The sequence below is a fragment of the Chelmon rostratus genome, chromosome 2 (assembly GCF_017976325.1).
Source record: "Chelmon rostratus isolate fCheRos1 chromosome 2, fCheRos1.pri, whole genome shotgun sequence".
NCBI classification, from domain to species: domain Eukaryota; kingdom Metazoa; phylum Chordata; class Actinopteri; order Chaetodontiformes; family Chaetodontidae; genus Chelmon; species Chelmon rostratus.
The window spans coordinates 15678059-15695329 of record NC_055659.1 but is presented as its reverse complement, the minus strand read 5'-3'; the positions used below and the strand labels follow the sequence as shown (position 1 = coordinate 15695329).

General features: G+C 42.7%; 1 protein-coding gene across 1 annotated transcript in view; it reads right to left on the bottom strand.

The window, feature by feature from the left end:
- Window positions 1-10109: 10109 nt before the first annotated feature.
- bsnb (bassoon (presynaptic cytomatrix protein) b) overlaps window positions 10110-17271 on the bottom strand; it is a 63055-nt gene continuing 55893 nt past the window's right edge. The window contains exons 7-14 of the mRNA XM_041958361.1: window positions 14650-16750; window positions 13414-14261; window positions 12768-12879; window positions 12530-12676; window positions 12369-12424; window positions 12024-12140; window positions 11352-11555; window positions 10110-10312 (exon numbers count right to left, since the gene is read on the bottom strand). Coding sequence (XP_041814295.1) covers window positions 12384-12424; window positions 12530-12676; window positions 12768-12879; window positions 13414-14261; window positions 14650-16750 — 3249 coding nt within the window. The 3' untranslated portion in view covers window positions 10110-10312; window positions 11352-11555; window positions 12024-12140; window positions 12369-12383. The remainder of the gene's footprint in view (window positions 10313-11351; window positions 11556-12023; window positions 12141-12368; window positions 12425-12529; window positions 12677-12767; window positions 12880-13413; window positions 14262-14649; window positions 16751-17271) is intronic.

Here is a 17271-nt window from a genome sequence, read left to right as displayed (position 1 = left end):
TTTCTGTACGCTGTTGTTTTGTGTTTTTTTCCCGGACATTGGACTCTCAGGCAGCCCTTCCTCCCACGCTACAGCCTACCAGCCTCATCATGCTGTTCCCATTTAATGCCTTGGGTTAAATATGGTTAGGGTTATACCTATAGACTGGACTGACTGTAGTTACCTAATCCTAGCGAAGGAGGAGGGACGTGCACGCCTGACAGGCTCAAGCCTGCGCACATCAGGTCCCTCTTCTCTCCATCTGCCTGCTGTCCTGTAATTTCTTGCTCCTTCACCACTCCTGCACCTCTGATCCATTTCATTCTTACATTGGCTGAGCAGAAGAGACAGAATTACCCACTGCCAGCATGAAGGTGGTGTGCATGAGTAGAAGAAATGAAGGCTTGCAGCTCATGGAGAGACTCTCTTTCATGTGAGAACGATAAGATACCGCTCTCCTATCCGTTGAATATGAAGTCATAGCTAGATGCTTAGCATAGCTTAGCACAGGCATGTCCAAACTATTCCATAAAGGGCCGTGTGGCTGCAGGTTTTTGTTCCAACCAAGGAGGAGCACACCAGGCCAACCAATCAACATCAAGGGATCATTAGTTATCAGCTGAAGACTGAGATCAGCTGATTAATTGATTCCAGCCTGGTGTGCTCCTCCTTGGTTGGAACAAAAACCTGCAGCCACACGGCCCTTTATGGAATAGTTTGGACATGGCTGGCTTAGCATAAAGACAGATCCTGGGCAAACAGCTACCCTGGCTCTGTGCGAACATAATACACCCACCAGCACCTCTAAACCATTAACATGTTGTATCTGGTTTGTTTAATGTGTGCAAGAATCAAAATGTGAACCAGGCACATTGTGGTCTTGCAGGTTTTATGTGCCAGACTGGACTCTTGACTGCTTGCCTGGCGAACTAACTTTGAGGTTTCCAGGACTTTGACTTGAGCAACAGCGGCTTTAAATCAAACAGTTGGTGGAAAGCTACAACCAGTAAAGCAGTGACATATTGTGGTGTCTTTTATAAAACAATGAGCTGGCTCCTCTCCAGCGCTCAGCCAACACTATAAATCAGATTTGCCTGAGGGCGAGCACAGATCCAGTGAGCAGCTCTGACAGAGGAACTTCTGTCGCAGCATGAATCAATCTAAACTCATGACATCACGAACTGTGACTTCACCACGAGGTGAGTACGTCCTTCAGAAGTGTTCGAACAGACAGCCCTGCAGGCTTTCCCAAAACAGAACAATGTCCCCGTGGCCCCTGTCTTCCTCATGCCCCAGCCTGCCTTCAGGCCTCCTGGAATTACAGGGACTTTCTCCCATTTTGCATTGTAAACACTGACGCTAAGTGTGCTTGACAGGGCCCAAAGGAGAGGCATCAGCATTTCTGTGTTCCGAACACAAACACACACAGACTCTCTGTCTCCCTCTTTCTTTCACTCCCGTGCACACATACAAGGTTGAACAGGAAGGTGGGGAGATCAGTAAAGCAAGAAGTCCTTTGTGCTCCAGCTGCTTTAACACATCTTTCCTTTATGCTGATGGTTCCACTGAGATCCCAGCGACAGGCAGAATCTGAGAGGTGGTTGCTTATATTTGTCTGTCCCTTGCAATGTATTGAAGGCTGTGTAGAAGCTGGCTCTCTTTTTTTTCTCCTCACAATTAGACCTGCAATATGTTCCCTTGTGCCGAAGCAGCCATGTGGTCAGTCCTGCCAGAAATTTCCCTTTTTCGCTTCTGATTTGCCTCCAGATTTTCCAATCGTCAACTTCTGAATAAATACAGATTAGACTTTAGGTGAGTGGAAAGCCAGCACTCCTGAAGCGAGAATAAACTGTCCGTTTAGTTACTTACAGAAAGAAAAAGAGATCCTTCCCCTCTCAGAAGTCAATTACATTTTAAACTCACAATATGTGCAGATATAAAGAAAAATATCCCAAAAGATCAACTTTTCAAAATATCCTATTGAGAAGGATGCAGGATACTCTTAACCAATTTGCCTTTAATGGAGCCATGGAGTGTTCACTATTAAATATAGAAATAAGTTTGAAATAAGAAATTACATGAATAAATTATGTGAAATATATAAATGAACAACTAATTTGTGGAATAGTTTTCAGAAACTAGTAAAAGTCTTCATTATGAAATGTCATTTCATCATTGTTATAATAACATTGTTGAGTTCATCTTTTATCATTTTAGAACATTATGTTTTTTTCATGGTGGTATTTTCGCCGCTGACACATTTTCATGACATTTTATTTGTCACTTTCCATGACAGAGGAAACACAGACACTGCCCTCCCAAAGAGTCAGTGCACCACACTGTTATATTATCACCTTTTTGAACATGGTGAATGTGTTGGCAAACTGTTGCTTTTTTTTTTCAGCAGATATCGAGCAACAGAAACATTCATTAGTCATATTTCTGGCCAGCTGGCCAATGTTAGTCCAATTTTCACTTTCTTTTAGCTCTGGCTTTGTTCTCCACCAGCTTCTGAGGGAAATATCTGCATTTTAAGATGTTAAATCCACCAAATCATCAACTTTGACTGTTTGCTGTTTGGTACTGGGCAGGTGTACAGCAGATTATTAGGGCTTTGTACTGAAACATGCTTGCTTGAAGAGAGGCAACAGACACCTCTGTATTTAAGTGACATTTTGAAATTAAAAAAGAGATATTGTGAAATAAAATCAAAAAAAGAGATATATGAAATTAAAGGGTATTTCATAATTAAATTCTATAATAAAATAAGGCTTCATATGAAAATGAATGCTGAATTAGCATTCACATTAATGAGTGATTAATACTGCACTGTAACTCGATTGAGTTTAAACGATTTTTTAATTCAATCATTAATTTTCATGTTTTACACCATTTCTTCATGTGATTATTTCGTCATTATGTGTTTGTCTTTAATATTGCTTTCTAAAAATGTTTTTACTTACTTTCGAACAGCAGGCTCTTTAGGTGCACGGGGATGTCATGGTGCAATGAAATATAACATTAACTTCATCCTCAACAACACCAACATTACACCAAGGTGAAGCTGGCTGTTTTTGCACCTTTAATTTTCAGCCTAGTTATCTGGCTAGGTAGCTAACTAGCAAGCCCTCCTCCAATAAAGATTTTCTATCAGCTCATAACAAGGGGTAAAGAGGCCTGCCAGTTCTGGACAATGATAAGTAGTAATCAGAGTAAAACCTTGAAAAAGACTAACCTGAGGGATCAAAGTCGCATAAAAGCACAGATTCTCCTCTGAAGTCCAGTGAAACAGGTTATTTCCCTTTTTCTCATGAGACATGATAGTAATTTAAGGTTATTGATCTCTTTTTGAGGTCAGATGGCAATGGTCCACAAGCAAAACCCTTTAGAAAGCGTAAAGGTCTGGAAAGGGATTGTTTCATTATTAAAGGGTTGCGTATTGATTATGCAGTCTGTAGGTTTCGCAAGCAAGCAGATTAAGACTACGATTGACAGGTGAGGGAAGAAAACCTGAGCAGCCAGTTCTCCCTCAGCCCCATTCATTTGTCATTTTGCCCAGCAGCCTGATGGATCTCGACGTATTCAGGGCTGCTGTGTCTCATATGCGGGTCTGCTCTCTGCTGGCCTCCTGTGGCATGGTTACAACACATCAAAATAATGTTAAGTGGCTCCTCAATCACTTTCTTTTTAATTACCTTTCTGCGTCAGAAAGGTTTTTGGTCTGTTATGTCCTTGGAAGAAGTAGAGGAGTGGATGGTATTCACAATCAAGTTAAGTGTCTCTCAGAAACGTCACAGTTGCATCATAAAATAATCATGTGCTCACAACACAGTGAATCAGCTTCATTCTAAGAAACGGTCTAAAATATGGTTCCTGGCAGCAACAATGACAAATAATTAATTTGCTGGATAAGTGGTCCTTGCTTTCGGTCACTCTGCTGCCTCACTTCCTCGACCTCCACATGTCACACTTCCCACCACTTGAGAATGAGTCACAAAATGCGCCTCTGAGATCATCGCTGATGGAAATAAGTGGTTAATCCTCAGAGGCTGAGGCTCCTCTCATGGCGTTCAGGAAATGAATGAATGCAAGCATCCCAATTATAGCTACATCTATGCCCTTAATAAGAGGACATGTTGGGCGTGTGACCTATAACTGAGTAATGACAAACCATTAATCAGCCTGCTGTATACAAGCATTCACCTGTTCTGCAGTGGCAGATGGGACAGAGCTGCCTCTAAGACTACTGAAAAACTATAAACAGAGGAATATCTTTTCAGTAATATAGAGGAAGTGACCTCCAGCAGTGTTTGAGGAGGGGGGCTCAGCAGTTTTACGTATCATTATGATGTTAAATACGCTCCATTAGAGGGACCCGAAGGAAAAAAGTGCTGTAGGTTGGCTGCTGCAGGGCTCAGCCATAAATCCTTGTTAGAGCAAAGACTGAGCACTTAAGGCTTCTCAGCTCTCACATTGATGGGTCATATCAGTCCATAAAGACATTTTAGTGGTGTTTTAACCTTTGTGAACCTGTGTCACAGTCATCTTCATCAAAAAAATATATATCTTGAAGTCCAGTGCTTGCTTGCTCGGAAATTGCTGGTCGAAGTAATTGGCACGATTGGCTCTGGCGTCAGCTGCTCTCTCAAAACCTACACTTTCACCTTTTAAATCCCAACAAACGCCTCCTCCTCTCCCAGATTCTGCTCATATCTTAGGCTCTGGATGAAGATGCCTCACGCTTTCGTTCATCACATCATCATTTATAAATTGGTTTGCTGCTCAGCGCGTAGTTCAGAGACTGACCTCGGTAAAGGAACCAGTGACCTTCGTTTAGCAGCAGAATTTGGCGTAGTAGTTCATTGGAGTCCTTTCACATCTTACCAGTGCAGTCTTTGACTATCTGGAGCATGCAATTATAAATGACCACTTCAAATACTGGATTAGCATCAAGGACTAGCCCATAAATTCAGTGTAAGGCCTATTTTGCATTTACAATCTTCAACTGGGTTATATTATTGAGCGTTATTTTCTTCCTTTGCTATTCTGACGATATGCAGATACATAAATTATTAACAGACTGAATGCATAAATAGTATTGCCAGAGTATTTCCACCCACCAAGAAAAAGACAACAGTATTAAATGTGACAGCAAGCTTTCAAGAGTAAACTTACTTTTTAAAGTAAATGAATCTTTAATTTTTAGAAAGTGTGTCTTTTTTGTGTAAAGGTAAATTTAAAGCTTAGTTATTTTTTCTATGCTGCTTCCAATTCTGTACTTAACCAGATGAGGGCAGCCAAGATCTACAGATGTGACTTGATGCCTGACTCTGCGGGAAAGGGGAACTGCACAGTGGGTTGAGGTTTCATAGTAACATGATGGCCCATTCAGCTCCAGTAGAGTAGCCCTGTGTCACATTGAAGCACAATACAGGAACATGACAACCTGCAGGCTCAGTTTGCTGGTAAGTTAATACCAGAGCTGCACTGCAGTGTTGGCGTGACTGCACTGTAAGTTCTCCTCATAGAGGGGTGGTATGTCAGCGGGACGTAAGCAAAGAAACATAATGCAGGAGATGCACCACACTGACATGAGGAAAACATAGATTTATACATGATGAAACAACCACTGAAGAAGCTCATGGCATGTAGAAGACGAGCCAGATCTGCAGGTTCAGTGTGAGTAAATTTCCAAAAAGACACACGGCACACATGTTAGATGGCTCAAAAAAGGAGTGATGTGAGCCATTGATGTCAAACAACCCTGAATACAATGATCTCAACTCATAATTTCATTCTTTTAAAAATTTCACACCACAATATATATGACACAAGACTCAGCAATCCTCATGTGACATCAAGGTTTGAAAGCTCCACAAAGTAAAGGTCTCAGTATGCTTCAGATGAACCCGGACATACTGTGTGTCATCTGACCACACAGACACTCAAAACTTAGAGTGTGTCACCTTAAAGAGGAGCTGTATGAAATCTGTCAACTTGCCTCAAGCGATGTCAGCTTGAGTCAGGGTTGGGTGGGGCCACAAGTTTGAAAATGATCAGGAGTGATCTTACCAGACCTCTGCAGCCTGCTCTTCATCTCTGCTTGAGGCTAGACTAGCGTAACATGCTCAATTCTGCAAAAATCTGTGAACCACTGGAGTCGGTGGAGTCCTCTTTTAAAGGCATTCATGATGACCTGAGCCATTGCTCTTTAATTTTGGTATGATTGTGACTGTGCTGAACTGGTTGCTGGAAAGGGGTCTCAGATGCTTTTAGAAGAGCCAGTCGAACTTTGTCCATTACCCACTGACTTCATAATATCTTACAGTATGATTTGAATGACTACAAGCCTTTATAGAGCGTCCTCTTCAGTATTTCCGATTCAATTCAATTTTGGTGTGGTATTGGTGTAGCAGCAGGGAAACACTAAATGGTATTAAAACTGAACTGATAAGACAATTTAAAAATTTTATCAGCAACTATTTTGATAATGAGTTAATAATTTCAGTCACTTTTCATGCAAAAATGCTTGTCATTTGCTCTAGCTTATTAAATGTGACAATTTGCTCCATTATCTTTCTAAAACAGATGATGCATAAGAAAATTGCATATAGTGTTAATATACAATATCACACCGTACTGAACCTATCAGGGTAAGAATTTTCAAATTGGCTGCAGAATAGAGCACAAAGATATATGTTTGCAACAATACAAACTATTCAAATTCTCTGTCTTTTCCTGATACACACATGCAGAGTCAGTCACACGCACTCACACCTCCATCTCTCCCTGTGCACTGGCAAACACTTCTCTTGCTGCTCCTGCCTCCCTACCACCCACACTGGGATAAGTCATCACTGCTTGAGCGCGTAAAGCCTGGTCTTATCTGAACAGTCGCGTTGCCTTCAAGGTCTTATTTTTGATCTCTCCTCTGTCTCCAGCAGAGCTACTACACAACTTACAAAGAGTACAATCAGTGCTGCAAGAGAATAGGTGACACACACATACACAGACTGAAGACAATAACCACAATATATTCCTTTTCTTTTTATTCTTCTCTCTGTTTGGAAATTGCAGGGTCAATATTTTCATTAATCACATTACTTGACATGATGCACCAAAATTTACTCTATCTGTTTACAGGAATACACTGAATAGAACACAAGGTTTCACAATGGATACACGACTGACGTTTTGCCCATTGCACTTACAACAGTGAATGACATTTTCCAGATTTTTTGTTTCATTTTTTTCCGCTGCTTCCCTTTACCCTCGTCACCTTGCAGATCACATCCATCAAATCGAAGACCTCCTGATAGTCTAACAAAGGCATCCTACTCTGCAATTGCTGTGGAGGTTTTTTTCTTCTTGTTTTACAAGCACAATATGTATAGAAACTATACACAGACTGGATATGTTTCTGAATACGAGTTTTGTTCCACTGTTGTAAACAGTCAATACAAGTCAGCCACATACACTATGCTTATGCAATAATTAGAATAATCATCATCATTAGTTTCATCATCATCCTCATTATTGTGGTAATAAATATTCTTTTTATACACAAAAGTTGGCAGCAAATACGGCATGGGGATGCACATGACAGCCGTACTCAAAACTCAAAAGCTGTACAGAAGAATGAATTTGTATTTACAGTAAGAATGTGTGTCTGTCTGCCTTTCTGTCAATCGGACGGCTGCACTGAAGGCTGTTTTTGTCTCATGCACCTCATATCAACCCGATAGCATCTCCACCTCTTGTTTTGATACAGATCTTACAGTGTTCAGTTGGAGGCACTGTTACGCAACCTCCACATTTCTGCGCTTCATTGAGCAGCAAGTGCTACCAGTCAGGCTTGTGCTTTCAAAATGACATGCCCTGATTTGTGAATGACTGGCTGAACTTTTTATTCATCAATATTCTCTACGTTGGCCCGTGAATGTCAAGGTTTGTTAGGCAAACCTTGGTGAAATCATGCCTTACCTTTTTTAATTCAGGTATAACTTCCAAGAGTATAAGATCGAATCATGCACCTTTCCAATGGCTTGGCTGCTGAGTGGGTTCATCGACAATGAAATATCCGATAGAAGCATTCCATTCACCCTACAGTTGATACTGACACCCAATATGTACACTGACACATATTAATGAGAAGTGCTGACCATCTGTATCACAGGTTTATAGCAGCACGGACAGTCACTGCAAGCCAAACACTGAGGAGCCCAGGTCAGCCAAAACGCACAAAAACTGAATGAGGGCTTACAAACAGCCAGACAAAGCCAAGCAAACCCATGCTTCAAAGCAACATGATGGTGGACATTCAAAACCGACAGTCTACACAGTTTACCCTTTGGCAACAAGTCCCCCGTGTGGGGAGTGAGGGGTCAAAACATGCCACGAAAATAAAAACAATTCTAGTTCAATATTCAATATTCAAATTCATACAGACAAGTTGCTAAGTAAAAACATTTCATGACTTTTTTTAAACTGTTTTCGTTCATAATTTTGTTGTTTTCTTGTGAATACAGTGATGATAATAAACTGTTTTAGGTTGAATCACTTCCAGGTTCAAAATGAGTCATTGCATAGAACATTTGAATTGATAATTGCTTTCATCCTCTCCTAAATCTGTGTGCATGTGCGTGTGTGTGTGTGTGTGTGTGTGTGTGTGTGTCTTTGCACAAATAGAGGCAGTGGGCCCAGCTTGTTAGTGAGATCATCTTGTAGGTGAATTGGTAACCTCATTAATCAGGAGGTTAACAGATCTATTCGGTGAAGAACGCAATTAACCTTGGCTCTGACGTGCAACTAGGATGCAAAGTGTGTCATCTGTGTGTGTGTGTGTGCGTGTGTGTGTGTGTGTGTTTGTGAGAGATACAGAGAGAGTGAGTGTCTGTGTGAGTGTGTTCGTACCTGTCTGCATGCTCTTATGCATCTGCACATAACATGCATGTCTGGACACGGTACTGTGGTTGTAAACCCTCTGACAAATTGTATTACGGCTATTTATCGACAGATGTGTTTGATTTTTCCCGTCACTAATTTAAACAACATTTATACGATTGTGCTATATACCATTTTCTGCATGCTATTGCTTTTAAAAATCAACAAGCAAATTATTTGATGCAAGAAAACAGATTCAAACGAATAAAAAGTGAAAAATACAAAGTTTGACCAAAGAAAAACACAGAACAACAAAAAGAAAGTCACCGGAGAGTGATTCCATAAATACACAAATGACAAATTTACATTATCAGATCTCTGATTTGTTTTATGTACATGTAATAGTTTACAGCTGTGTAAAAAGAAATGCATGACGATATGGACGTTTCAAAACATGTGAGGTATACAAGTAAAAACATGTACTGAATAAGGCTCTTCCATTCAGTGAATATCAGGCAAAAATGAAAAGAAACTAAAAGATGAGACAAATCAATAAAACGGATAAAGACCCTTCCAGAAGGGACTTTATCCTTTTTATAGTCAGCCCCAGAGCATTATAGTCAGCTCTGGGGCTGACTATAACGATGGCTTTGCAATGGCTAATAAAGAGCCGTGGCCACTCTTTCATTTGGTCCTCTCATCTGTGTGAATCTCACACGTGTGGGCACACTGGTAGTAATTCCCATCCCTAAAAACCTACAGCTAATGACTAGTGGCATCTCATAGGTGGTGAAAAAGTATTGATATGGGCTTCTTTTTTTCAGTTTTTGACATATTTGTGCGTGCATTCTCATGTCCACGTTTACACAATGCATTCTGTAGACATCGAAACAAAAAAGAGGACAAATAAAAACACATTCAAAGAAAGGGTCAAATTCCCTATACTGGAATGTACTGTAGAGATCAGAAACCAAGCATTCAAGGATTGTGGTGGAGTCATCAGGTTGGTTGTCATTGCCGTGATACACCTCGTCTACTCCAGGTATGTGGTGTCGTCGTGGGCTAAGATCTATATCTTTGGTACCAGAAAAACCTATGAAAATCTGTCTTCTTTTTTTTGAGTGTTTTGCATGAAAAGGCTCTGAAGACATCAATGTGGAATCAAACATCCTTGCCAGATGTGCAGTCCACAGACATGAGTGGTGTTCCCTTAAAATCCCTGTAGAGGGCGCTGCGAGGCTTCCTTTACTGGGCTGTTTGACCAAAGAGACATGCACAGCCAAACGTTGAATTTCTCCCATGATATCCAGGTGCCTCAGTTAGTGAGCCTTTTACTATGAAAGAGATCCCAGGAGGCTTTTTCTAGGAGAGGAGGTGAAGCAGGACTCAAGTCTCCCTTCCCCCCTCTCTCCTCCTCACTGCATCTCCCTTATTGACCATCGTTGTCCTCCTGAAACAAAGACATTGACAATGTGAAAGTTGAAATAAATCAATTTGTTGTGCACAATATCAAATTATTCAGACCAGGTGCATGCATAAAATTACCTCTGCAGTACAGCCTTAGCCAATTTTGGCTCTAAAACTGAATGCTTTGCAATGGGCATTACACAGCACACTTGCATAGACCGAAACCTTCAATGCTTATGTTGCAGCTCTGTCAGTCTACACTCCTTTACTTCCCATGATGCTCCAGCCAATCACACCCCTGCGGCCGATACCAGCAGTAATCCAATGGGCTGAGCAGGCTGGCCTGCTGCTCAAAGTAGCAATGAGTCGGGTTTATCTCCACACTCCCCCTCTGAATCCTGAGACTGGCCACAGACACTGAGATGACGGACTACTGATATTAACCCAAAGTGTCAACATAGACAGCATAACACCTCGATGACAATCCTTCATTCACATGAGTCACAACTTCATCCTGTGCGAGTCACATGTGTTTTGACAGCCGCTAAGTAAAGTGCATTGAAATCTACTTTATTTGCACTTCTGTAGTTGTGCTCCATTAAGCAGAATTAGTTAATTAGCTCATTCTACCATGTAATGAGTGATGCTTTCCATTAGTCATGATTTTGTGTGCCTGCATGTGCTCTTGTCCCTGTGTGTCTTTGTGCGTGTGACATTAAAGCAAAGCCACAGTTAGCCTTCTCAGGCTAATTATAGCCCAGTGTGCTTGGCCCAGATTATTGGACGAAGTGTGCAGTCAGAAAGTAAACTGTACTCGTGCTGACCTCCCTCGTTCTTGGCTTTGGCCTCTCACCTCTGCAGCACAAAGTTCAAGCGGACTGTGCCTTTAATTACCTGACCTGACACAGCAGTGAATCAATGAAATGAGACCCCAAAGCAAACAAAAACAAAACCAACAAAAGGAAAACCGAAAACAAAACTAAATTCAGCCAGCCCATAATCCAGTAACATAAACATAGATACATGAGTGCACACACAGACACACACACACAGATGTATGGGAATGGCTTTTAGTTACCCACCATCAGTCCAGTGATGCATCAGACGTCTCCTTAATCATCATTCTGTGACTGTAGTTCTGTCAAGGTATCCAGTTACTCTCAGGCCTCCTCAGTCCTTTGCTCATGTCTCATAACACCATGCTGACTAAGCTTATTTAATTCACTTCAGTCGTGTGCCCATGTCTGGGGAATTCAGTGCTGACAAAGCATCCTTTGATTCCAGCTCTGTTGAGTAATTTGTGGTAAGGGAAAAGTACAGGGGATCAGTCCGAATATACAATCACAGCACTTAATCAGTCATCACTTCACTTGAGTTTTCATTATGCAGACACGGACTATGCTAATCTCTGTAAATATCCATCTGATAAAACACTTGATCCATTAATTAAAGTGTGACAGCATTCTATGTTTTCACAGCTTGTGGTCCCTGTGTACTTAACGAAATTAACGAGGTAAAATGGAAAGAATCGTCAGTTTAACAAGTTACTGCTTTTAGTTTGCATGAAGTAAGAGTCACAAAAGTAAATAAACACAGTATTATATTTTTAAATAGTTTTCTACAATGACATGGTTTCCACTTGTTTAGTGGAGCTGGTAACACAGGATTTATCATTAAGACAATGAACCCCACCACCACCACCAAAATTAAACATGTCCAAAAAATGTATAAAGAAGAGAAAATCAGATACTCACTGATGCGATCAGGATCTCAGTCTCTCTTTTCTCTGTAATGTGAAATGTATTTAGTGCAGGTTCATAGGTTTTTCAAGTACAAAGCTATCGATCCATCTCATTTCAACTCTGCATACCCTGGAAAAAAGAACATAGTTGATTCAAAATAAGCAAGTGAAGTGATAAGCACATTTCCCAAGCATCCGTAATTTGCAACAAGGAAGCAATTCATAATTTCTGTTGATAAGCACACTGCCATCTGTTGCCTCCCAACCTAACATCAATCCTTGCTTCTAAATTAAAAGTTTGACTAAAATATTCTGACTTGCTAATGCCTGTGACTTTCAGAAATAACTTTTCACTTACCCTCCTCTCTTAAGTTCACCAAAATGAAGTGAACTTCTTCCCGAGGCCAGACAAAGCTGCAGGAATGACAAAGAGGAGGCAAATATCAAAAAACAACCCAACCTAAACTGTGAAATACCCGTTCAAGGAATTCTCAAATATTTATTTATGCATGACTGTACCGTCTCCCAGTTTCCCCGCCTGCTCTGCTGCCCCTCCTTGCAGGATTTTGGTGAGAACATTTTCCCCTTCAGCAGGAGCCTGTCCTGCTGCAGCACTGCCTATACCTCCAGGTTTGCTACCAATCCCAACAGGGGCGGCCTTGGAGCCTTCAAACAACAAACAACATAACCATCACATATGCTGTCGCTTGCCTGTGGTCATTGTGTGACTTATGGTAATGGTGGAGCAGAGACTAACCAATGCCTGTTAATGGCGGTGTAGCTATTTTGGTAGGCTGTGGTGCTGTTGGGACTCCTGTTGTAGGCTTCATTCCTGTGGCTGCTGTTGCAGGTGTAGCATCCATTTTTGCCTGTCATAAATCACACACAGACAAATATGGAGTTAGGGCAAAGGTTAATTATGCTATACTATATTTTAGACTTTATTTTCAATGTAATCACATGTAAAATATAATCTAATACAGCTTTAAAAAAACATAATTTTCTATGCTTCTTTTTCTATATACGTACTGTATCTATATAAATCTTAATTTTTCCTCCACGTTTCTGTCTGTGTGCAAGTTTATATAATGCTTGCTATCCACTAGAAGTGTCTTTTTTGAGTGAGTCAGATTGTACTCACACTCTACAACCCAAAAATGTCAAACAAACCGCTGTTGCTTCTTTCTGTGACACTCAAAAGTGGTTTTCCAAGGTTTATCAGGACACTGCAACAATGGTATTTTATGGCTAGCATTATTATCTGTCATAACAACCAGCCTCTTGGCAGTATCTAAATAAAAAAATACCACACAATATAGGATTTTCAAGTAGCACATCCTTATGAAAAGTACAGTAGGAACATTTAAAGTTGGTAAAGCAAAACCAGGCTCAGGTCTACTTACAGCTGAGGTGGTCGGCTGCCCTGCTGCAGACCCTGCTCCTGGCTGCCGTCCCTGTGGTGGGGCTTGGCTGGATCTGGGCTGCTGCTGCTGTGCCGGTCCAGCTCCTGGGGTGGTTGTTGTAGGTTGGCTGCTCTGAGGGGTCTGGCTGTGCTGCAGTGGTTGCTGCTGCTGCTGTTGTACACTCTGGTGATGCTGCTGCTGGGCCTGCTGGTTACCATCAAGTGGTTCAGAGCCTGGATGTCTCCCAGACTGGCCCTGACCACCTGATCGCTGCTGCCCAGCATGGCTCTGAGGGGGCTGCTGCTGCTGCTGCTGCTGCTGCTGCGGTTTAGGCCCTGCTGCAGAGGGCTCCTGCCTTCTGGAAGATGTGCGGTCACCTTGGGGTCTCTGGCTCCGTCCTCCAGTGCCATGGTGATGACCAGAGGCTGAATCTCGAGAGAAGTCGCCTGAGTTCCGAGGGCTTGCCTGGGCAGAACGGGAGTCTGGACCGCTCCTTCTTTGTGCAGACGAGGAGCTTCTACCATCAGAGCGGGCAGAGGGGTCTTTGGGATGTGTCCTAGAAGTACGGGAGGACCTGGGATCTTCAGAGGAGTGGCGAGAAGAGCTGTGTCTGCCAGAGCTGCTGCCATGGTGACGGTGGTCCCGTGATGACGTAGAGGAGTGCCGTTGTTGGTTGTAATCATCCTGGGGACAGTATTCCTCTGGAGGTTCATCGTAATCATGGTAGGTGTGCTTAGTACGCCTACCTGTGGATGAGTGACTTCCACTTCCATGATGTCTGGAGCGATCAGAACGTGCCTCTCGTGGCTTCTCAAACCAATCAGTCTCCTCTTGGCCCAAATGATAGGCTTTTTGAAATCAAAATAAACATTATCAGTCAAATGTTTTATGCGATGAGAGGAGTAGCATGCAGATTTAAGCCATGCAAAATGACTAGGAAAACATGCTCCACATCCCAGATCCATGCACATTATTGAAGAATCCAACAGAACAAAAATTTAACTTAAAAAAAAAAACAACACCTCACACTTAAAAATGATGTGCGCAAAACAGAAAATATAAAACAGGCATTTTTGGCTTCATTTATCACACGGAACAATCCATAAAAAAGACAAGACAAGCAAAGTAATGGTGCTCTTCTCAAAGTTCCACATTTGGCATGCAGTCTCTTTCCAGCACACTTTAAAGGTGAGAGGGACAAATATCAGGCAGCACAAATTATTCAGCACCAGTTACCTTCGCTGTCAGAAACAGCACAGTGCATGTCATCTACGAGGTAAGGGTCATCTGGTTTATAGACATGACTCCTGGGCAGGTCCTTCTTGTGATGGTCCTGCACATCTGGCAATGAATGGCTAGAGCCATACTGGTTCCTCACATCATGGGCATCTGGTATTCCAGAACCTCTTCCCATGCCTACAGGCTTCCCAACAGGACTGAGTGGGCTCTCCTCTTCTGAATTCTGGCTGCGCATGGGAGCCCTTCCACTGCGGCTGCTTCTCTGAGACCGCTCCATGGCATCCCTCTCGTAGGATTTACTTCTGTGGCCTGTGGCATCTCTGGAGGAAATCTTGTCCATACCATATCCAGTAGATCTGGACCTGCCAGAGCTGTACATGCGGTCCTCCTCCTCAAGACCCTCACGACTGGTGCCGTAATATTTCTGCTGGTCATATGCATTCTTCTTCATTCCATAGGTGCCATCATCCTGAAGCTTCTTGGATCTGGACACAACTGTACAGCTGCCTCCTGTTGATGTTGTCATTGTGTAAGAAGCAAGGTCAGACTCCACATCCCGTGCTTCTTCAATAGGGGAGAATTTAGAAATCTTTTGCTCCATTCCCTGCTTCCTGTGCTTACTACGTTTAGAGGAAACTACTGCAGGGGCGAGATTCTTGGCTGTGAGTTTTTGGCTACTGGAGCTGCTCCGTGACGTGTGTTTATAATCATCATAGTAATAGGAAGAGCCACCACTTACTGTGGTGCTGGTGCGACTGTCCACTGTACTCTGGTAAGCCGTTGTTCCTGTTGGTCTGCCATAAGCATCGACAGGCTCATCTTCAGGCCTACCATAGGCACTCCCACGTGCAGGGCCATTCTCACTGCGATATCGCCCTCCTACAGGATGACCTAGAGCATCAGTGGGTTGGCTGGTGTTGTCTTTTGTCAACTCACTGATGTCATCAATCATGACGTAGTTCCGAGGAATATTCTGCTCCAAATTGGAGGTGTAGAGTCCATCTGAAGCATAAGCAGAAGTGGGGCTCTCCACAGCATGAGTGAGGCCAGGCTCAGGGGGGCGGTATTGTCCATACGCATTGCTGTAGACTGAGCCGAAGTTGGTATCTGGAGCTGATGTGGCCACCGACACTGCTGGATTGCTGATGACCTCATAGTTGGTGGGGAGTTTTTGCTCAAGGTCAGCCAAGGATGTTTGACGTGGTCTTTGATGGACTGTAAGGATCTCTGCCTGGGGCTGGTAGGCGAGACCAGGTTGGTAGGAGCTGTGGCTAGGGTAAGGAAGGCTCTGGCCTGGCAAAGGCTGACCAGGTGGATGGAAACCCTGGTGGCCATGCTGCTGCATGCCAAGGTCTGTTTGGTAGGACGACTGGGCATACATGCGGGAGGAATAGGTTCCCTGGTTCTGGTAGCCAGGGCCTGGTGGGGGATGGGGTTGGAATGTTCCTGGCTGGGGTCCAGAGGATGAAGGGTACTGAGGAGGCTGGAAACCTATCTGTTGGTAAGCAGAACCTGGTTGTTGTGTTGATGGTTGACTTTGAGGGTAGGGATAAGACATATAGGATGAGGTTGAAGGATACTGGGAGGTTGCATTCAGATCATTAGTAAATTGACTCAATGGTGCTGTGCTGGGCCTTGTCAGCAGACCATTGGCATCAAAGGTTCCTGTTGCAGCTGCCATCCTGAGGTTATTAAGCTCACTGTCTGACATGTAGTCCCGAGCATCACCCATACATCTCAGGTAAGCCAGCTCTCTCCTCTCCCTCTCTTTTACCATGGTCTCTTTACGTTGGGTGATGCCTAGCTCCAAGTAACGTAGCTTGGCATCAATCTCTTTCTCTTCTTCTTCCAGTTCAGCCTGCTGCTTACGGAGCTTCGACGACTCTTGTTCCACAGCTTTCAGTTCGCTCAGCAGGCCGGCCTTGGTGACTCCCTGGGCAGGTCTGGGTAGGACCCTCTGGGGCATGCCAGGAGAGCTGTACATTTGTGCTGGAGTAACAATGGGGAGTGGAGTTTCCTCTGGAGGGGGGCTGGGGAGAGTCCTCTTTACTTTCCTCATCAAAGAGTTCTGGTGCTGCTGCTGCAGGGAGGCCATCTGCTAGAAGAGGCAGAGACACATCAGCAAACACTGAGTTATAAACAGAATGTGTTTATGTAAATTAACCTCATTACTGTACTCTGTATATTCACAGAGGGTCTGCACATTTCTTCATCCCTAGACCTAAATGAACAGCTATGAAGCTTGATATGCTGTCAGAGTACTTGATGTTAATTAACCTGTGTACTACAGGAGCATTGGCTTAATCAGTAGTTCAATTAACATAGCTTGATTTCATTATATTGATTAAAATGTTGTTTCACTGAAGCCAAAGACATTAAGTGACATTTTTTATTTTATAACTGATTAACAAATGCATAGTCAACACAAAGCACCTCTGTTACATAATAATATTGCAAAGTGGTTCCACTTAGAGCTACAATTTATGTTACTTGTACACCTAACATAACATTATTGCTGCAATGACTTAAATATTAAAAACTAATCTGTGCCAGTACCAATAAGTGTGTCTGACCAAGCAGCATTTGTGCTTTTTCAACTAATTTGCTAATTGTAGAATT